The sequence below is a fragment of the Lonchura striata genome, chromosome 4, assembly GCF_050655825.1.
Source record: "Lonchura striata isolate lonStrDom1 chromosome 4, ASM5065582v1, whole genome shotgun sequence".
NCBI lineage: Eukaryota > Metazoa > Chordata > Aves > Passeriformes > Estrildidae > Lonchura > Lonchura striata.
The window spans coordinates 35,862,710-35,885,182 of NC_140706.1; the positions used below are offsets into that span (position 1 = coordinate 35,862,710).

The 22,473-nt window shown below is 36.9% G+C and overlaps 2 protein-coding genes across 16 annotated transcripts in view; one reads left to right on the forward strand and one right to left on the reverse strand.

Annotated features, from left to right (window-relative positions):
* The window catches only part of CEP44 (centrosomal protein 44), a 12,964-nt gene extending 12,257 nt beyond the window's left edge, over positions 1–707 (reverse strand). For 5 of the 9 annotated variants that reach the window (XM_077782906.2, XM_085577931.1, XM_021551454.4 and 2 more), the window contains exon 1: positions 552–707. The gene's annotated coding sequence lies outside the window, so the exon portion shown is untranslated. Of the gene's footprint in view, positions 1–206 lie in introns of all 9 variants that reach the window. The other 4 variants (XM_085577932.1, XM_085577928.1, XM_085577930.1 and 1 more) reach the window with 1 other exon arrangement.
* FBXO8 (F-box protein 8) lies at positions 376–21,850 on the forward strand. Of its 7 annotated transcripts, none has more exons than XM_085577936.1 (6): positions 376–509; positions 2,961–3,300; positions 5,477–5,603; positions 12,386–12,504; positions 13,895–14,091; positions 14,827–21,850. In XM_085577936.1, exons 2-6 carry the CDS (start codon positions 2,972–2,974, stop codon positions 15,012–15,014), a joined length of 960 nt encoding a protein of 319 aa, XP_085434062.1. In that variant the 5' UTR covers positions 376–509; positions 2,961–2,971; the 3' UTR covers positions 15,015–21,850. The 7 variants fall into 7 exon arrangements, with proteins under 7 accessions (XP_085434062.1, XP_085434061.1, XP_021407901.1 ...); XM_085577935.1 differs by having other exon boundaries at positions 380–509; positions 2,964–3,300; XM_021552226.4 differs by lacking the exon at positions 376–509 and adding an exon at positions 811–943.
* Positions 21,851–22,473: the final 623 nt, after the last annotated feature.

Here is a 22,473-nt window from a genome sequence, read left to right on the forward strand (position 1 = left end):
TAAAAAACGAAACAAAAATACCAAAACAAACAAAGAAAAACTTAAAAAACTACCCCCTGCAGGTTACCAAGTATGTTACCACTGTAAACGCTGTCTTTGAAATGCCCAACAACTAGACTTTTGATTTCTTCCAGGTGAATCTAGACTCCCCTGTTGCACGGGCAGGGAGCTGGGGGAAATCGCACCATTCCGCGAGATGCACAAACCTCACTGACACGCACGGGACTTGGCCGCCGTGCCAGCCGCGACGCCCTTCGCGCAGGAGCCGCCCGCACACCAGCGAGCGGCACAAGGGACTGCGCGTCCTCGGCTGGTTGCCCTGGGCACCAGCGGGCAAAACGCGTGTCCCAGCCGGGACACGGCAAGGCGGGCTGCGCTCCCGGAACCAGCGCGCTGCGGCGAACTCGCCAGCGTGGGACCGCGGCCGGCTCCGCGGCCGCCCTTCTCGCCCCTGCAACAGCCGGAGCGGGCCCTCCCTGGAGCTCGCCGTCTCCGAGTGAAAGCCCCAGGTGAGGACAGAGCCCCGCCCCGAGAGCGCTGCTGACGCTCACCCGCGCAGCGGGAGCGCCGCTCCCTGCCGTTCCCTGGCGGTGTGCCGGGAGCACCGCCGTTCCCCGGCACAGCGCCGGGCCCCGCGGCCGCTCCCGGACGCGGCGGGCGCAGACCGAATCTGCCGCCGCCGAACCTGACGGGCACTTCCTCTCCCCGCCCGCCCCGCCCCGCGGACGTCACTTCCAGCAACAACAGCAGACGTCAGAGCTGCCGGGGCAGGAGTCGGGGCGGCGGCGGCGGCGGCGGGGTCGGCCTCCCTGCCGAGGCTCCTTCCCTGGGCCCGTCCGCCCGTCCGCGCCGCCGGGCCCCGCAGCCCGTCCCGCCCGGCGCGGCCCTCGCACGCAGGCGGGCCGGGCTCGTCGCGGCGGCGGTTGGAGCCGGGCTGGCACAGGTAGGGCCCGCGGCGCCCGGCGCGGCGCGGACGGGCGGGCGGCGCGGCCAATGGGCAGCCGGCGCGGCCAATGGGCAGCCGGGGCGGCCAATGGGCAGCCGGCGCGGCCAATGGGCAGCCGGGGCGGCCAATGGGCAGCCGGGGCTCCGCGGGCGGCCCAATGGGGCCGGGGGGCGGCACCGCCGGGCCGCGATCGCCGGGGCCCGGGAGCCGGGGAGCCGGGAGCGGGGCGGCGGAGCCGGGGAGCCGGGAGCCGGGGCCCGGGAGCGGGGCGGCGGGGCCCGGGAGCCGGGGAGCCGGGAGCCGGGGTCCGGGAGCCGGGGCCCGGGAGCGGGGCGGCGGGGCCCGGGAGCCGGGGAGCCGGGAGCGGGGCGGCGGGGCCTGGGGCCCGGGCCGGTGCCCGGCGCCGCCCGGCGCAGGGAGGAGCGGCTCGGGGCCGGCACGGTTGCGGAGCTCTCGGGACGCGGTGCGGCCTTGGGCGGCTTCGGCCCTCGGCTCCCTGGGGCGGCTCAGCACCTGCGGGACGGGCTGTGCCCCCAGCCTTCAGCCCGGTTGCCCGGAGTCGGGATTGAAGGGTTTTCACGTTACGAGGGAGACCAGCACGCCTCGGTTGTAATGCAGCTGCTATGAACGAAGCTTCAGCTTCCATAGGTTTGCATCGAAGGAAGGAACGTTTTCCTGTTGGGATAATCGTGGCTGCGAATCAGCAGCTGTATGGTTCAGTTACTGGAGAGTGTTTATATCTAGAGTGCATGTTGGTTTTTATTTAATGAAGTAGATTGCAGTGCTAATACAGCATTAATCTAGATTACTTTTAGCATCCTATCATGCTTGTCAACACTGCTAGAAGAATTTATTGTGTAGTAGCAAAGTAACATGAGGAAGACACAATTAGAATTTAAATCAGACTTTGATAGATAGCGGACAGAGATAGAGAAGATCAGCGATTTATAAACAAGGCCGATGTTATTTTTACTGTGGTAGTTACTCCAGCCAAGCTATCAAGAGGTTTCAATTACTAGATAAAATAACATTATTAGAGGTGTGAAAACATGCATTTGAGTGCCATACTGAAGCTGAAGGTTGGAAATATAGGTTCAAAGTAAATTAAAAATACAGTTTTTGATGCCATTACTTAAAAGGCTTTATAACAATGGGTTTGTTCATCTTATGATGGGTTCTGAAAGCATTCATCCTGGATGATTATTACAAGGCTGAAAGTAATTATGTGATAGAGAAAATTATATGTGTTCTAACAAAGGCATATAAGCTGCTGAATAGCTACACGAATAGCAGAGCTTGTGGATTTTCAGCAGCTGGTTCTAGACTGGTTTGAATTCTCTCATTTTGTTTCTTCTGTGAAATTTGTTCAGTCAGTCCTTAAAATAGCAAATACATTTTTCTTTTTTTTTTTACACATTACAAAATGGCTTTTTATACTATTTCTGCAGTGATACTCTCTATATAAGTATGTGAGTACCTTATTATAAAGGCTTTATGTTATGCTACTAGGTAAGAAAGCTTCAAAAAGATACTTACTCTCTTGTTTCTGAGCACTCAGAATCCTTTTTGCATTACCACTGAAGTTGTTAAACTCTGTTTCAGTGTCAGTCACCCAATACATTATTGTTTCTCCCTATGTTTTATATTAACTCTAAATAAGGTTTTTAAATTAAATTTTGAAGGAAGTCTTAAGATTCCAAATGTTCTGAAGCCTAAGGTTTCTTAACTTGCATGGGATGTAGATAATATTTGATACTCTTTGAAGAAGCGTATTTGTAATTTTGTAGCTCTTCAAGCATGGAAATTTTCGAAAAAAATCTACATTTTTTTAATGGGTTTTGTTTTTAGTATTTTTTCAGTTGCCCCATGAAGACTGATTACCTGCTCAACATAACTTTGCCAGAACTCACTTTCTACCTATTCAGATGGGTCCTAAAATTTTACTTATGTGCTGAATCTGTCTTACAAATGTTTACAAATAGCCATCAACATCTAATTTGGATTTTATGTCCAGCAGGCTCGCAGATGGGTCAGGGACTCTGGAGAATTGCTAGAAACCAGCAATTGCAACAGCAAGGGTACAGTGGACAAGGCTATCTTACCAGAGAGCATGGTAGGAGGATACCTGCTAACAATGTTTCCAATACGAGCCATCGCAAACAAGCTCAAGGAGGCATTGACATCTACCACCTGCTGAAGACAAGAAAATCTAAAGAACAAGAAGGATTCATTAACCTGGAAATGTTGCCACCAGAGCTCAGTTTTACCATTTTGTCATACCTGAATGCAACTGATCTCTGTCTAGCATCATGTGTCTGGCAGGATCTTGCTAATGATGAGCTCCTCTGGCAAGGGTAAGCACGAAAAAAAGAAGTATCACCTGGGCATAGTAAAGAGTATTAGATTTTAAATTTGCCTCAGTAAGTGCTTTTTGTCTTTCTAACCTAGCAATGGTTTCCTGTGCTAAATGAGATTTATATAGAGGAAACATACATAGTTTATGTGTTATTCTGGATTTCTAATTAGTATGGGGTATTACTGGAGATTACTATATACACAAGTGTGCTTGGCACAAGTATACATGTGTATTATTAAGCACCTGGTGTTTGAGATAGCATGGGATAAAAACAGGGACTTGTCTTCACTTTTGTATTAGCTCAGAGCACGTCTCAGGGGCTTGTATCATTACTTCTCTGAACTTTGAACAGTTGTCTAGCTTAAGCAAGCAAACCTATTCAGCCAAAATTCCAAAGGAAGAGAAGTGAGAATTCATCTACTAGATTTGAAGCAAACTAGGTGTGTCTTTTTTGCAAGATGGTTATGGAGAGAGGAAAGGTCATTTTTTCTCGAGTAAAATTTCTTCAGCCTAACACTTGAAACGCATTTATGTATAACATATATAGAATTTGTATGTGTGGGAAATAAATAAAGGAATATTTTTAAGATAAAATAGTCTAATATCAAAATGGAATTAACATATTCTTTGGTATTTTATGTTTTACAGCACTAGGAAAGACTCATTAAATCATACTTATCTTTAGAGTAGATGATCAGCAGAACTTATAACTTCTTTCACAACATTTTCTTCTCCCTTAACAGACAGTATGACTACTGTAGCAGTTGGTTTGCTGTTCAGGTTGTTTATTTACCTTTCATTATGCTCTACATCTCTTCGTTACCTCATCTGTTTCCTTGCCCTGCTGTATTTGAATTAAGCAGCTTCCCTTCCTATCATGCTTTTGAACCTAGCAAAAGGATAATGCAGCGTAACTTCTTAGTCACAATTGTTCTGCTGTTAGGGACTGTTCTATTGACTGGAAACAGGAATTCTAGTGAAGCATAGCAGTAAGCTAAGTTTATCAATATGCATTGTACTGTGCTCAGTTCTTGGTATCAAAGCTGACCTAAATACAAATAAATTCCCTTCACCAAATCTTGAAGATAGTAGAGCTTCTTAATTGCATGCAGTATATATTCTTAACATGTGGGGTGGAAATACACCTTTTCCTTGAAGTTCATTCTGGGAAACAGTTCAACCATGTTTTGTGAAATCTTCTCAAATAAGGTTCTCACATTCATGCCACATTTGTTTTGGTAATGAAAGTGCATCCTAATTTAGCAATAAATAAAAATCTCAATGTGCATAGTCTCTGTAAAATTCTTCACTATTCCACATGTATAAGGAAGGGCATGTTTAAGCTTTGGCAAGTACTGTGGTTGCAGTTCCAAACTCAGTCCAAATGAGACCCACATTCCAGAATTGAAAACAGAATCTTTGCCATGTCTCTAGTGACTACCTGCTGGGTCCTAAACATTGTTCCTAATTAGTTACAGGGCAGGTGTGTTGAAGCAGAACTACCAGTTCAATAAGGAATCTTGAGTGTGTAGAAAGGGAGTTGCAGATGGTATCATCAAAGAAACTGAGATGAGGGACAGAAACTGATGGAACTGATATGGAGTCAGGGTGGAATAAAAAGGAAAGAAGCTCAAAAATCATAGAAGATAGAGAGGGATGGGACTGGATCTAGTCATTAGGACTGGCCAATTAGGACAAGAGGAGGAAGAGTTGGGTGATGAAGGACAGATGGGGAAAGTCCTGAATTAATGACATAATTGTGTGCAGATACAGTGTCCAATTCACTGCACAACTGGGGCACAGGAAAAGAAACAGAATGTTTTAATCTGTCACAGTACCCCAGGAGAACAACTTGTCACTGTTCTCCAGTGTTCAGGTTCTAGGAGTGCCAGAGGTCTCTGCTGTGTGGTTGTCATTATGATGCCACCTGCTGGGATATGTTTTGATGTTGCACTCAAATGCACTAAAACCTCTATGATAAGAAAACATTAATCATATAATTGAAGATTTTAGGAAAATATGGCAAAAAGACTTAATAAGTGTTACAGCAACCTACTTCTAACTTTTCCTATGGTTTGAGGATTTATCTTTGCAGTGTTGATTACATTTTGCTTCTATAAAATCCATGAAATTCAGAAAGGAGTTTTTATAATAGATTAATTCTATTTTCATAGGTTGTGCAAATCCACTTGGGGTCACTGTTCTATATACAATAAGAATCCGCCTCTAGGATTTTCTTTTAGAAAATTATATATGCAGCTAGATGAGGGCAGTCTCACCTTTAATGCCAACCCTGATGAGGTAAGTGAACTGTTGCTGACAGTAATAAAAAGTTATATTAATTGTGATTGTTTTTTTATAATTATAGCCATATAAAAACAAAGTTTTAAGCAGTATTTTTTTTACTGTAGAGATGGTTAATACCGAGCTGTGGGGTATTCTGGTCTTTTTTTTTTGAGTATTGTACCTGTGTGCATCATTTAGATGACTTGCCTGTTAAGTGATCTGTACACTTCTGTGGATGCCAGAAGTTCATAACCACGTATTAACTTATGAACAAGGCAGATACCCTAACTGAAGAGACAGTGATGAACAGTAAGAGCATAACAATGAGCTTACATAAATAAATATGTTAAAATGCAGAGTATGAGTTTGGTTCACTTTAGACAAAGCAGAATGAGGTATAAAGTCTGATTACTTCTATCACAATCACATTTACCTATAAGGGATTTTCACCTATTTCCACTATCGAGGAGCAAATCTTGAAATATGAAAAAGATCTGCTACTAAACTATCCTGAAGATCAGTTTGCTTTAATTTCTGTAGGTGTTTGTTGTGCATAATCTTTTCTTAGAGAACAACATAAATTTATCTTCAAAATAAAAACATCCTTTGTCAGGCTGAAAGGTTTCCATTTATAAATTCATGTAACAACTGAAAAAGTCAGTTTCTGCTTTCAGTCTGTCACCTTTCAAAGAAAACAGTTTGAGAGTAGACAGCTTTTGCCTGGAAGATAGACAGTTAATGCCCAAGTGACAGAGAGAGACTTTTGTGTATAAAACAAGACTCCTGCTTCATTTTTCCTAGGAAAAGAGTGTACACAGTACTGAACAAAAATGCTGTTAACTTTCTGCATATAGTTACACGTATACATGGAGGTGGTAATTAAATAAATCTCAAGTAGAAAAAGGATTGAGATATGAAAAGAAACACTTCTAGAAGCAAATTTCACTCAGCTGAAATGATACAGAAAGTGTGAACTTGTGACCATGGGGTAAAATAAATACAGCAGTTCTATGAATCATTGCAATAATGTAATTTTGTTTAAGTTCTTGTTTTATCTCATATTCTGCTTGATTAAGAGACCATTACTTTTATCAGTCACAAATATAGTGTTTTGTAATTTCTCTGGTAGAACTCTGCCTTGAACTCTGATACACAGCATCAAGACATCAGCACCTGGCCACTTGAGTGATTAGTATTGTTTTTCTGCATAGTTTTCACAAATTTAGTAATAAATGTGAAAGTTTTCAAACTAGATGCAATATATAGGTAACTTACATGTTTTCAGTAATATATCAAATATATTGCTAGCAACATTGTCCGTTCAAATTTTTCTTTGTATTTCAGTTTTTTTAACACAATTTTTCACTCAACTATCTCAGTTTATAACGTACCATTCATTATGTTTCAACCTTATTTATAGTAATATTCATATTTCTAAAGCATTTGGAGCCTCCATAAAAGGTAATAGAAGATTCATTATTTTTAAAGGCAGTTAAGATCAAAAAATTTAGAACTAATTTATGGCATACCTAAATTAGGTATTAACTTTATTATGCTACTCTTACTTCTTCATTATGGTTATATTTTACAACAGAAGTACAAACACTGCTTCAATGAGAGATCAGAACCTTATAGGGTATCTCCTAAGGGCTCTGTTCCTCTCTCCCTGTGGAGCACCGTAGCCTGGTAGGAATCATGCAGGGCCTGAGTTTCAGGAGAACTCACAAATACTATTGCTTTTACTGTTTACAATTGCAATATTGGCAGAATTACTCTTATAAGGACACTGTGACTGGAACGTATGATATGACATTCCACTATTACAAATTGTGTCTCCGAATTTCCTGCCAAACTCTGCTTTACATTTGATAACAGACCTGATCAAATTACTAAAAAAATAGGAATACTTACAGCCACAGGAGCAAGATTCTCCAAAGGACACCGCCCATGTCATGAAAATGGGTAACCAGGCTCCACAGCAACAGCTCCAGAGCTAGCGGTGGCTCACGGGGTAGGGAAGAGCATCTGCACACTTTGTGGTAGGATTCTCCGGTTAGCCATTGTTGTGTGCATGGTGTTGTGATATCTGCTGTAATTTAACGTGTTGATTGTGTGCATGAGCTTGCATAATTCATAGCAGGTACTCACATTCTGCTAAAAGGATGTGCCTAAACACATGACATGTAACCTGAAAAAAAAAAAAACTCCAGTGCATGTTTGGGTTGGGGTTTTTGTTTTGGTTTTTTTGTTGTTTTGTTTTTTGGTTTGTTGTTTTTTTTTTTTTTTTTTTTGTTGGTTGGTTGATTTTGTTAGGTTTTTTTCATATGGCACCACCATTGTAGACAAGATTTTGGAACCTAGTTTTTGTTGTCTCTTTGGAGAGAGGGAATAGTTTAGTGTTAGTATTAGCACTTGAATATAAACACCATGTTGTTTAATCTGCCTACCTGGTTTCTGCCGTATTTTATTTTAAAGAGTGTATGGCGTATGTGAGATGGTCCTCATGCAGTGCTCATTTCATCTTTTGTGCTTATGACACAGAATTTGTAAGCAACCAGAAGTTATTTCCCATTGTTTTGTATCCATTTTCTAACTCCCTACAAAATATTTTTTCAAGTTTATTATATGGATCAATGCTATGTAGCAAAAATTGAAACTGAAGGTACAAACAAGAATCTTCTGGTCAGGAAAGAAGATATTTTTGGTTTTTTTCATTATTAATGGTTCTAACTGATCTATTTAATAGCATTTATTTTTATGGACCTCGTGGAATCTGTACTCTACCAAAATTATCTGTCTAGTGAGGTCAGGATTTCCTTTGCGTAGCATAATAATAAAATACGGTAAGACAGTGCTTATACTAAACTTGTCTTTCCACTCTTCTGATTGTCTCGTTCTACAAGTTGCCCTTAGTTTTTGATGGGGAGGCCAGGTTTTTCTGACCCTTTCCTGGTTATAAATTGTTAACCACTTGTGTAAAGCTACCTTACCTGACTTTTAATTATAGATAGTCTGTAGATGATGGATTGTTTACTGTGCTGTATTTCTAAGCAAATTTTGAAACTTACCGTATTTCATAGTGATCTACTAAGCAAACCAGTTGAGATGCCTTATCAGTTTGAAGAATATTATGTGTATGTTGTAGAGGAAAGAAATTATTTTCTGTGATTTATCAAAAAAGTTGGAAAGGAACATTGAGTTGAAGCCTTTTGATAATTCTACATTAAAATCAGAGTGGTTTAATCTTGTAAATTATTAATTATGGATTCTGTGTAACATGAAAAATATTTCTGCATTCTATTTGCAATTTCTGCTGTCCTGTTTGAATCACTGAGACTGTATTTTAAGGGCACACAGTGAAAGAGACACTGTTTGAAATCTATGTTACATATTGTATCCACATTTGTCGCCAAATTACTTAATTCATAACTTAGTAAAACAATCATGAAAATTTGTATTATACAATATCTCATCAATACTCTGCATTGTTCCAGAGGATGCACTATTAGATATATTAAGATAGTGTACTTCCCTAGAAAAATGGGAACAATGATACCATGTGTGTCTAATTATTATTTACTAATAATGTTAGTGTTACCTAGAATCACCAACAGAAGGTGAAACCCTGCTATATTAGATACTGATTCCAGAATTTCTGTGCCATTAACTTAGGATATGTCTGGTTTGTTTTGTATGCATATCTAAACAGAGGTGTCAAAGGCGACTACAAAAGTTTTAATATTGACTGCTGTACTGAAGTGCTCTGAAAGTACTCTTAGCAAAGAAGATAGTCACTGCAGAACTGAAAAACTTTAAAAGTTTTCCATTTTAGAGATCCTGTATGGATATAAACAAATCCAAAGCCTATTGGAAACAGGTAGAAAACAAGCAAGGAGTGTCACTGCTGTAATAGAATAGGCTGACAAATAAGCATTGTGTGCCGGGAAAAAAACAACTGTAAAAAAAAAACATACTGAAATACAACAAATGGTTTTTGTTCTTACAATTAGTCTATATTTAAATTTGTTGTTTGCATGTATAACTTAAATCAACACTTCCATACATTCATATTTTATCCAGAGCTGTCTGAAATTCAGAGATAACATGCTTGCCACAGAGGCAAGTTTTAAGGCATCTTTCCTAATTCTCTGATGCTAAGAACATTACATTGCTGTAATAAGAATTTTAAAAATACTGTATGTGCTCATTCTGCAATGTTTCCCAAGTGTTAAAAAGGAAAAAGGCCTCTTCAGAGGTGATGGATCATGGCACAGAATAGCCTACCTGACTGCAGTAAAATGTTTCCTAAGAGAATCACCAGCTGACTGATAAGTAATCTTAGCATAGGTTTTAAGTGTGTAGGACTGCTTACTTCATCTAGTATTTATGCCACAAGCAACCATTGTAGCTACCAAAAGTGATTTATTTGAAGCAAGGGTTTTGAGAGGTTTTTAAGGTAGTATTTATGGTGTTACAAAAAACAGATCCAATGACATGCTGTAAATCTTGTAAATAAATGTCATTTGCTGTGAGACAAAATTTAAGAACTTAAAATAGAAATCAGGCTTCTACTGTTGCAAAGTATTTTTGATAACTTTGATAGCTTATGATTAAATAAAAAGCAACTAGAAGCAGTGCATGTGGTGAAGTGTATTTTATTTATACCCTGTTTACTTATGAAGGAGATGAGAAAAATGCATTCAGAGGGAAAAATATTGTCAAGTATTTGTGTGGTAGCGGAGAAAGGAATTAGACATAGAGAATAATAATGCAAAGGCTCTGTAGCCTGTCCGACACAGATCCTACATTGTGTTGTGAGCTAGCGCATGAGAAAGAAACTGCAGCCTTTACTGTCACAGAGAAACAAGCCCACTATCTTAGAGAAAGTGTTATCTTCATCCTGCTTCTGCTATGTCATGCTAGGTATTTTCTGGACGTGTTGCAGAAGTGTTTGTTAATTGGAGCATGAATGCTATTCAGGACTTCCTTGCTAGGCTTCAGTTTGTATTACCTTAAGCAAATACTTCTTACTGAAGCAAACACATAAATCTCATTAACTCGGGATATATGTAAAGGAGATATTCTGCTGCTCATCTTACATAAATTGCCAAAATCCTTGTTATATCCCATTTTTAATTTTTTATTTAGCTCTAGTTGAAGAAAGTACTTAATATGTTGTCCATCCATATTATGGACAAACTTAAATATGATCTAATTTGGACTAAAATGCAAGATGATAGAGCAATACATGTTACACTGTCATCCTAAATATAGATTTTTCTTAAAATTGGGGCATAACACTGCTAGATTTTTTGTTTTACCTATCTAAAAACCTTTATGGTTTTATTTATTTTTTATAAACCATTATTTTAACAAAATAAATGTATCTTGATTAACTGCTACTTCCTATAAATTTATAAGCAAAAACTCTGGACTCATAAAAATAGCTAGTTAATACTACACATTTCTTGGCTTTTAATTTATGTTTGTAACCATATATTCTGTTTTCCTGCTTGATGCATCTAAGAGTTTGCTTTACTAAGACACTTCACAAAATGTTCCAAACCAGCAGTCAGTCCTTTATTTCTTTTTCACATAAAATTCAAGAGCACTGGGAAGTTTAGTTTATACACTGAATGAGGTTATCCCTACATCTTTGTAGCTGTAATGTAAATTAAAAGGGCAGACTTACAAAATATTGTAAAGTTTGATATCAGAAGATTTATGAAAGAATATTTCAGAAGTATTTTAAAGGTGATTTAGGTTGTGGTCTTGGTACATTATTCTATGTAAAAATGCACTGTCCTATTCATTTTATATTTCAACTTTATGCTGTAGTCAAGATCTGTTGTACATATGTATCACAACACTTCTTGGTAACAAATGCTGAGAACTGCTCACAAGCCCTGCCAAATTGAATCAGAAGAACTTGGTTAGTTATTCTCAGGTTTAGATTTTTACTGTTGAAGAGTGAACATTTTTTAAATTCATTAGTTGGGTTTTGATTTCTGAGATTGTAAGGAAAATAGGTTTATGCTTCGGGATAGTTCAATGACCAGAAAGAATCCAGAATATCACTGAAGTACTTTAAATTTACCATGTTTATTCTATAAGAAATGTGTGTTTTGTCAAAGTGTAAAATTCTGGAAATCATAATATAAATTACATGAAATTCTGTATTTTTAAACTATTTTTATGTTAGGCACAGCGTTCTTATTTATGTGTATGCATATTTATATATGTTGATACTTACCTATGCTTTGAAATCAGCGTGCTTGTGTTTATTTACATTATTACACATTTAAACAAATGCATTTAATGCATCTATTTGAATGTGATACATTGTGTACATGTGAGAACATTACTGTTTTAATGAAAGATTTCTAAGACTAAACACATTATGGCTAAGATTTTCTTACTTGTAAAAGTTATTAAATTGCCAGATATGGTCCCTGAAACATTTTAAATACTATTGCAAAAGTATGAAAAGCAAAATACTGATATACACAGTAAAGAAATTACTAAAGAACCATCATGCTTGTTATGAGGTTCATAATTTAAAATATTCTACTATGACTGTATGTAAAATCTCAACCATAACAATAAATTGTTTCTTTGTATTTGATTTATAATTTTAGAGTGTATTCTGCATGTTGAAATGTGATTTAGAGGAGGAGGAATCATTCTGAAAAACAAACCAGTTAATTCATAGGATTACATTCCTATATTGTGAAGTACAGTTCCTAAATACATTGTGAAGATTAAACATATTTATATGTATATGTATTTTATCATAGGGAGTCAACTACTTTATGTCCAAAGGCATACTAGATGATTCACCGAAAGAAATAGCTAAGTTTATCTTTTGCACAAGAACACTGAATTGGAAGAAGCTGAGAATCTACCTTGATGAAAGGTAATTCCAATTTCTCTTAAGATATTTTCTATTAATTTTCAATGTTCATCCCCATTTAACAATATTTTGGATGTAAAGATGCCACTTCAAGGATGTAAAAGGCAAGAAAACGCAGCTTGGTAATGGTTCTTCTAAATCTGAGCAGTTACTCAGTTCAAGTATTTATGTGACTGTAACACTTAATAAAAATCCTCAAAAATATCACCTGTAAGTGATAAATCTCACATCCTCACAAAATCTTACATAGATATTTTGCTGGTTTGTTGACTTGATTTTTTTTTTTCCCTTTCTTGTGGGTCTTATTCAAAAAAATAATTTTACTGGGGGATGATAGATTTTTAATTAATGTTGCATCATCTAACCCTTACTTGATTGCCTGATATTTCTGGATTGGAAATTGCACACACCTCATGAGATGGAATGGAGCATCCTCTTGGAGACCTCAGGAGCTGCAGAAAGGAACTCTGTGCTGTAGCATGCTGTTCTGTCTCCACAGTGCTTCCTAATGCCATCAGGTTGGGGTAGGGCAATATCATGAAGAAGGAGAATAGTAACTGCACCTGAATAGGAAGAACAGAGAGAGCCAACAGCACTTCAACAGGACTCAAATGGAGTCTGTAATGTTATTACCACTGGCAATTCTGTGCAGTAAAACTTCAGCTTTATAAATCTTTTAGACAATAATAAAGATACAAAACCATTTAATGGATGAGATGCAAGTTAATGTTAGCGACTCCTACTGCCATTTATCTTCCCTTCATAAACAGAGTATGATTAGACACTAAAAATAAAAACTACTTTTTTAAATGTTGAAACTCACAAGCAAGGTAAAAATCAGGTTAAACTTAGTAAATATTCTTAGGTTCACTTCAAATTTGCTTCCCAGTTTTTTTCTACTGTCTTTTGCACATCTGGTGGTCTGAATCTTTTATATGTGTCTGTGTTCAGTGCAAAACACTTGAGAACATCATATTCTGATGGACTTCCATGAATAAATTTTGCCTAGCTGAAGCCTGGTTTTAAGACAATCCTGTAACAGCTTCTACTTATGCATCAAAATGTGTGGCATGCATCAATCTATTCCCTTTACTGTCTTTTTTAATGGTTTTATCACAGATTAAAGGAATCAAAGCCTCTGTGTAGACCTTGATTGAATATGCATACAAACTTTGAGTTCTGATTCATGTATGTTTTTATAGTATTTGGCTATAAATAGGCAAAGAGCATGTGTTTATATTATCATTGTGCTGTTAGTGATAATTTTGCCTTTTAGCAAAAAGAAAAGCTCATACTATTCTAAAGTTTTAATTTTTGTTTTTAACATTACACATTTTAATATTTAAACAGTTAAAAGAAACATTTCTAATGATATGGGTTTTTGTTCTGCCAGGAGAGATGTTTTGGATGACCTTGTGACGCTGCACAACTTCAGAAATCAGTTCTTGCCAAATGCACTGAGAGAGTTCTTCAGACACATTCACGCTCCTGAGGAGCGTGGAGAGTACCTTGAAACTCTCATAACAAAGTTCTCTCACAGATTCTGTGCTTGTAATCCTGATTTGATGAGAGAGCTTGGCCTTAGCCCTGGTAAGCAAAAATGAGCAGTGGATCAGTCTTTATACTTCTGGATGATGCGACTGTTTCTGACAGCTTTAAAATCAGCATCTGAACATGTGTATCTGAAAGTACAAAATAGTTCACTATAGAGTCATCATCCCACTTGGGTTGAAAAAAAAAAAAAGCAACATGCAGATTTTTTTTTTTTAGCTGACTAGTTTGGTTCATTTCCATGTTATCTTTCTTTCATTTTTGTATGTACTTTGAGCTTTTTTCTTTTCCAAAGTTCCTCTTGCAGGGTCTTATGCACTTAACTACCTTGTGGATAGTCTCACAGAAATGAAAGGGAATATTGGGCCACATTCAAGTTAACAAGCATTTCTAATTGGTTGGAGGAGGCAGTTTTCAGCAGTGGAATTGCTTACATGTTTAAAAGATACGCTTTTTTAGGATGTTGGCTTTAGTTTACACAAACTTCAAGAATCTGTGTAAATGAAAATGTATAAAGCCCTTAGTGGCTTTTGTATTATGTAGAAATATTAAGATATTTCTAAATTCTCATTTGGCAGTGTGCTGACATTATTACTTTGAAAGTTCCTCTATTGAATTTTATTTCTATGGATATTCTTCTGAGTAGTTCTATGTATATGTATATAAAAAAAATTATGAGCCTAGATGATAAATACCATAAGGATCTTAGAGAAAAATACTTTTAATGATCACAGTTTCTTTTTTAAACTTTTTTTTTTATTCTCTCTTGTCTAGATGCAGTTTATGTACTGTGTTACTCTTTGATTCTACTTTCAATTGATCTAACAAGCCCTCATGTGAAGAACAAAATGTCAAAGAGGGAATTCATCCGAAATACACGACGAGCTGCACAGAATATTAGTGAAGATTTTGTAGGGCACCTTTATGACAACATCTACCTTATTGGCCACGTGGCTGCCTAAAAGCACAATTTGCTAGCACTTAAAATTTGTAATTTTCAAAAACTACATCAATTCAAGATATTAATTATTTTGTAGAGATGGGGGTTATTTTAGTGCTGGTCATTCTAACCTCTGTATGCAATCAAAGTTTGTGTGTGTAAGTGTGTGTATGTGTAAACTACCTTTTCTATCTATTTACTGTGGGAACAGAAGGATTTTTTTTCTTCTTTTTTTTTTTTTTTTTTTTTGCACAAAACATTGCCATTAGTCTGACACAGCCATTTATGAATGTTAAACTGACATTACAGTCTAAGCTGAAAAAGTGGTGAATTTGTGCATTAGATCTGCTTGAAACTTTAATAAGTTCATTCTTTTTAGAATACTATGTAATGTGTATATATTTAACTAAAGAGATTTATAATCATAATTATTTTATTGTAAAGTATTTTAACTAAAATTTCTCCTTTTATCTCTTAAATTAGTGTTTGACTTTCGTTTGCATTTTTTTACAATGCTGACTACCTCAGATACTTAAGTTAGAGGAACATTGATCTGAATACTACAATAAAGTTTATTCTAGGAGATGATAGAACACTTGTAAAATATCTAATTTGGTGTTTTATACTATATTTATTAACTTGAATTATCATGTTGCCAATCTGCTATTCACTCAATTTTAAAGAGTACAGGCTCTATATTAGGTGAACCCTGATGCCATACAGGGTTAGCCAGGGGAAAACATGCAGTGTACAGAGAGGTTTATGTTATTTACATACGTAACCTATTTTGCAGATACTGGTTTTTGAGAAACAGGGCAACTACAATCACTTGTTCAGCACAGTAAGAAAGAAAAAATCTTAACAGGGAAAGTGGTAGGAATGAGTAACGTGTTGCTGCTTATAACTGATTCCCTCAGTCTAGAAGTGTTAATGATGGAAATGCCTTGGCAAATGTATACCAGATGACACGTTGCTGAAGCTGTTAAAAACTGACAGTGCAAGATTAGAGCAGTGACTGTGCAGGATTGGAGAGCCATTTCAGTGTCAGTGAATTACTAAGATGGTCATGTTTTAAACGGCTCTAAATTTATGGAAATACTTCAGAAATTACTTTGTCAGGTTGTGTCTTGACTTTTTCTGAAGTGTTGAGAATATTAAGAGTGAAACTGCTGTGCATGTCCAGGAATTGACTAAGGATTTGCCTAGTTTTTGTTCAAGACAACTCACGGAGCAGTTGACATAACGCGTAGTTGAAGCAAGAGCTGTTCTGATTATATTTGTTTACATAATATTCAGCTATCAGTAGCATCTGGATACATCATGGTAACAAGTATATTTCTTCTTTCTCCTTACTATGCCATGAGGTGATGTGAGAAGGTATTCTTAATCTGTAAAACAGAACTAATCTGAGTTTTTACATAGAAAGACTATTGCAGAGCCAAGAATTTAATTCAGGAATGACCCCTCACAGCCATGCCCTTTGCCTATGCTGCTGCTTTCCGTTTAGCACCTAGAGAGTGGTATGTTTGTTTTAGATGTGAGAAGGACAGTCCTACAAGGGCTATGTGAATGACAGGAAGAAAAAGTTGTAGCTATTACTGCTATTTCAAGTGTTTATAGCTCTGCTCCACAAGCCGAAATGCATGCAAAAAAAGTACTTTTTTATTACATTACCTTTGATCAAGTGTAAATGCCATTGCATTTATGTAGCATACACAGCCAAAGCCAGGAGCCAGCAGTATTGCGGCCACGTTCCAGACAGGTTTACAGTACCACCTGCCTTCCTCAGGATAACTACTCCTCACCCAGTGTTGTTTCATGTATTGCAGGAAGTGCAAGGATGCGTTCTGCAGTGGTCTGTTAATCTCAAAAACAAATTAAGAGTGTATGGTACAGTGGGGAGCTTTGTTTAAGGCACAGGTGTCTGCCTCCTGTATTACAGGAAAAAAAAAAAAATGAAAGCTTTTCATGTAATTTGTAAAACCATTTATAAAAGACAAGTGTCTCTGGGCTCTTTTAAGTGATCTGAAGTGGAGACAGCAGAATATAGTTTTCTAAGAAACACACTCAAAGGTTACATGTTTTAAAAGAAGAATTCAGTGAATTTTGAAATCACAACTTTTCTTGGTAGGAAATATTTTCTTCTCAAACCACAAATGCAGAGCAATGTTCAATTCTCTTCTGACATATGCTTAGGTTGACATAAGTGATACTGGTTTTGATTTTGCACTAATAAGAGAGTATGAATTGTTAGTCTTGTGTTTCTCCTAATTTCCAGTTACCCTGATACAGTACACAACCTTCAGGCAGACAGAACATGTTTTTTCTGGAATAGATAAGTACATCTATTAGCTAGGTCTAGAAAACTTCTAGGCCAGTGTAGCAGCCAAGAAGATAAATTAGAAACAGGATGATACAATTCAATTTTCCATAGGACATGGCCAGGGCAAAAGAAAACAAAACGCTAATGACATGCAGATAATAGCATCTGATCTTCACAACAGGATTTGGAACAGTGTTAGAGGATTAGCACTGATACTCTACATTATGTTACTAACTCAGAGTGGAACAGAAAACAGCAAACACAATATGCCAAGTGTGAATTCCCTCAGAGGCAATCACAAAGCAACTAATTAATACAGACATTTCTTCTGTCCTTTTTCCAGTTTGAGTCTAGTCTGGCTGAGAAGTAATTTTTTGCATTTTAGCAATCTAGACTTTACATGAAGTTAAACAGTTTTCTGTCTTAAAAGGAAAAAAAGTCTTAATCAGGTGTAATGAGTACTCGTAAAGTACTCATTAAAGAGTAAAAAGTACTCTTGAAAAGTGACCAAAATAGTCTTGGTTATCCTCCAAAAACTCTTTAAAAAACAAAGTTTTATGCAGTGTTTTCTTCAATGCATTTGATGTCTCCACACACATTTTAAAATAATAATACTTCATTGATCCATGTGTCACTAAATTTTGTGATGTGGAAATAGCTACTTGATCAAGCACTTCAGAAGACTTAAGGAGAGGATCTCAAGCCAAATTACATGAGCATGATCATGCTTAAAACTGAAGTGATTTCCAAGCTATTGTGATTCCACCACTGTATGTCCTTTGAACTTTGGCCATGTGGTGTTGCCTTAATTCTTAATTGTATGCACTGTACAAAGCACTGAAGTGACCCTGCAGCCCATCCCTCTGCAAACACTCACTGTTCTGTCCTAAGAGACACTGGAATTGTTCTGAATGGCCATTTCTGAAAGTGGTAACTTCAGTATACACGGATGTGACAGAAGGAAAACTTTTCTGTTTATGTTGGAAAAATGAGTGTACCTGTGTTCATGTAAAGTGTCACACAAATGCAGCTCGTGTTTGCTTTTATAAAGTCTGAGGCTCTGATTGCATTTATTGAAGGAATATGGCATGTATTAGATATTCACATGGCTTAGCATCTGATATTATCTGTTTTCTCAAACTCTGTTTTTGTCTAGAATACTTTTCATTCAAACTCTAAACAACACATTTATACAGCTTTGACTTTATTAAAATAAATCAAAGCTGCTGTAACATACAGAAGCCCAAACAATTAGAAGTTTGAGACATGTTTGTCAATTTTGAAGCAAGTGAGAAATTTACATTCAGGAAAAAAAATCAGTTTGTTCTCTTTAACCTTTCCCTTCCACCCTCCCCCTTGCAACATCGGAAAAAGAAAAAATGTAAACAAGTTTCAAAATACAGCTTTAAGAAAATAAACTGACGTGCTAGACAAATAAATGTTATACTATTTCTTTTTCAGTATTCTGCAGTTTATTAATGTTCTTAACATAAGCAAGTTTATCAACAGGAATTGCTCTTTTTTTGAAGTGGTAATACTTCTGTTCTTTGCATAAGGATGTCATTGTGCTATCTGATACTGTTTATAGCTCTGTTTTAGAAAACAAGTGCTATTTTAAGCACTTAAACGAAATTGAGGTATACCTCCTTGATTATGTTAAAATGCCAAAATTATAATAAGTATGTGGGAAAATCAGATTTATTTGCCCTCTATTAAATTAGGATTTTTTTTCTTTTAAAATATTTCATGGATGTATTAAAACTAATAAACATTAAGGCTGATGACTGATTCTCTGCCAGTGTAAAATTTCCCACTCTAAGCTCAAGAGCACTATTAAAGTGGGCAAAGAACAGATTCCTTTGTCTCACATCAGCATATTATGGTTTCATTTTGCCTTGAAAGAGAAACACAAACTTTTATAATCTGCATGTAATAGTGTTTTTAGTAAGATAAAATTTTATGTGATAATCTAATATTATTTATGAGATGTTTAAAGTTCAGACTTGCCATGTGTAATTAAATCATAGATAGCTAGGAGTAGTTACAGAAGTGTGTCTGTAAAAAACCTAAAGGAGATTGCATTGCTCCTTCATCACCAGTGTTTTTACTGATACTAATGTTAGCAAGTTTGCAGTTTTCCTTTCTTATTCATATAAATATGCTTAGAGAAAAGATTTAAATTGAATACTTCAATTTCCTATGTGAAATTTACTTGCATTAAAAACAAACTTTTTGTACTTAAAATACTAGAAAAGAAAAAAACTTAAATTCATTGAAAGAAAAAAGAGGCTCTTAATTTTCAGTTGTGTGGTTCACTCATAGACCCTAATAGAGAAAATGAGCAAAAAGCACTGTTCAGATTCCCAGCAATCAAAAAACAAATTTATTTTTTAAGCTTAAGAATAGTGTATGTGTACCTAACAGAAATCAAGCATGTTTTTGTGAGAGCAATATGGTCAGGATACTAGTTATTTTCAGAGAGAGTATTCATTTGTAAAAGTTAGCTTTCTTCTTGGCAGTGTTGGAGTGGAATGTTGGATTTAATTTAAAATGATTAATGAGATTTTGTCAGGCTCCCTGCCTTTACCACCACTGCAGTTTGTCAGCACAACAACCTGGGAAGCCCGGACGCCACTCTGTCGCCCAAAACTGCTTTCCAGGAAAAAATAAACCCGAGTAACTAGTGCCAGGTACATGTTGATGGTATTGTCTTTCAGCTGTTGAAAGTTTAACTCTAAGCTGGGACATTTACACATTCTGAGGAAGTGAACCTCATTTGTTACTTCAATAGTCTGTTTTTGACAGTGGGTACCAGTGTAAACTTAAATTTTTAGAGCAAGCATAGCCATTTTTTTAACCTTGTGGAAAATCCTATAATCTGTGCAGAAGAGAAAGACTTTAAAAGGTAAAAATATGTATCAAAGCTTATTTAGCTAAGTTTTTCTGGAGAATGACCATCTATTCAATCTGTATACTGTATTCTGTTAGGAGGAATTCATCTTTTGAGCACTTTGCATGCCAGTAGCTTGCTGAGTGGCAAGGAATGTTCTGTTGGACTTGAGACAGATGCATCTGTGTGTATGCCGAGAGCAAAAATCTGAGAAGTTTGCAATGCTTCTCATATATGACCATAATATAAGCAAATGAGTAATTTTTTGAAATATAAGGTTGATATTGAAAGTTATTTACAATTTGTCTTTTTTGCTTTCCTTGTGGCAGTTTGTTCTGTTGATCTACAGTTTGAGCATTGTGTTTTCTTATTCATGAGATACTCAGATTATTTCCATTTCAAAAGCAGCCTTCCCCTTCAGAGAAAACGTGCCTGCCTGTGCTGTGCATGTCCTGCAATCACATAATGCTGTATCAAAAAATTGACCTTGAATTCACTCCTTTGATCCCCTTTATACACCAGTTCTGTCCATTAACTCAGCAGGTAAAAAATCCTACAAGCTTCACAGAGATGTAGGTGGTTAAAAAGAGTTTGTACTGCTCTCCTGCACCAGGCAGGACATACTCCTTTGAGGGGTATGATGGCACATGTATTCTTTGTATTTCTTTTATCTTAGCTGCTTTTTATATGTTAGAAAAATACTTCCACAACTGCAGTTTCCCTGTCTTGAGATCCAAAATTCAGGCTAATTGCCATAATTTCATGTAACACAACAGAACTGAAATATATTTTTATAACTGGAGAACTTCTTGAGTTTACTTGCCGTCTGCAGCATTAATCACCTGCATGACAAAAGAAATAAGGAAATCACAGAACTTCTTTACAAGTTCTAAAGAAGTGCATCTCTCAGTGTGCTTCTTAGTAACAATCAAGATGCTGTATTTTTTCACATTAAATGTAACTTCTTATTTCTATATCCCACTTAGGAATTTATATCAATAAAAACATTTATTACTGTTCCACACTGTCTGAAGTCTGACAGCACCATTTCTGATTTGTATTAGCAAAAGTTGACTTTTGTTGGGTTTTTTTCCCATGGAATAGCAGAAAAAATTAAATACTCAACATTCATCTATCACTGAAAAAATACAGTAAGAAATGCTTGCATCTTTTTATATATAAATGCAGTTTAGATATGGAATAAAATACAGAAGTAATACAGAAGCTGATTACTAATCAGCTTTTGTTAAATTCTTTTTCAATTTTTTAAAATTAAAATATTATCTCCCTTTCTTGTTATTAAATCTTCACAATATGTGTAGTACTGCATGACATATACTGAAAGTCACAGCACTGAAAGGGCTAATTTGAAGAGCTAATGGAATATAGACATTATTCTGGCTTCCTATGTAAAATAGATTTTGTTTAAAATCATAAAGACTGAAATGTATTGAAAATTCTTTTCAATTAGTGATATTTCATAATATTAAATTAAATTGTCAGTCATAAATCAAGATGTATAGCCTGAGTATAAAGACTCAAATGAGTAAAACAGAAAAAAGCAAAGGAAATTTTCTGTGATAAGACTTTATTAAAGCTAAGATCTTGTTGGTTTTAATGTAAATTGAGACAGAAGTTTTGAAGATATGAGATTGGTGGTCTCTGTTACAGAATACCAGGTCCCAGACATATTCATACCTCATCCTCCCTCTTTCCTGCAGTAACATAACTTTTCTGCCCTGCCCAACACATCTGCACCTTCCCACAGCTGTCCACAGGGAAACAGTGCAGCCTTTCTTTGCAAACTACACCTCTTCCCCCAAATTAGTAAATAGTGTGTAATCTTATTACTTTTAAAATATAAAGTGTTCCCTGTAATTTCTTCACAGCGGTTAAATAACAGAAACATGAGAAATTAGCAGTTAAGAATTACTCTCAGTGAGTATCAGTATTTTCTAAGTACAGACAGTTCTATTATAGAAAAGCAACAGAAAAGGAAGCCCATGTTGCAAAGTGTACAGTGTTATGTGAATAACTTTTAGAGAAAATATTTAGTTATGCTCTCTGAGCATCATTGCCCAGGTTTTCCTCAGTCCATTCCAAAACCATCTGCAGATTAATTTAATGCTAAGTAAATATCTTTAGTCTCTCTTAGAAGTTGTTCACAACAAATTTAACTAAGAAGAATTTTACCCAGAATATGAGATAATACTTGGAGAAGCTTATCTGTGTTTTCCTTGCCACACACCTAACAAGTTACACCCTAGT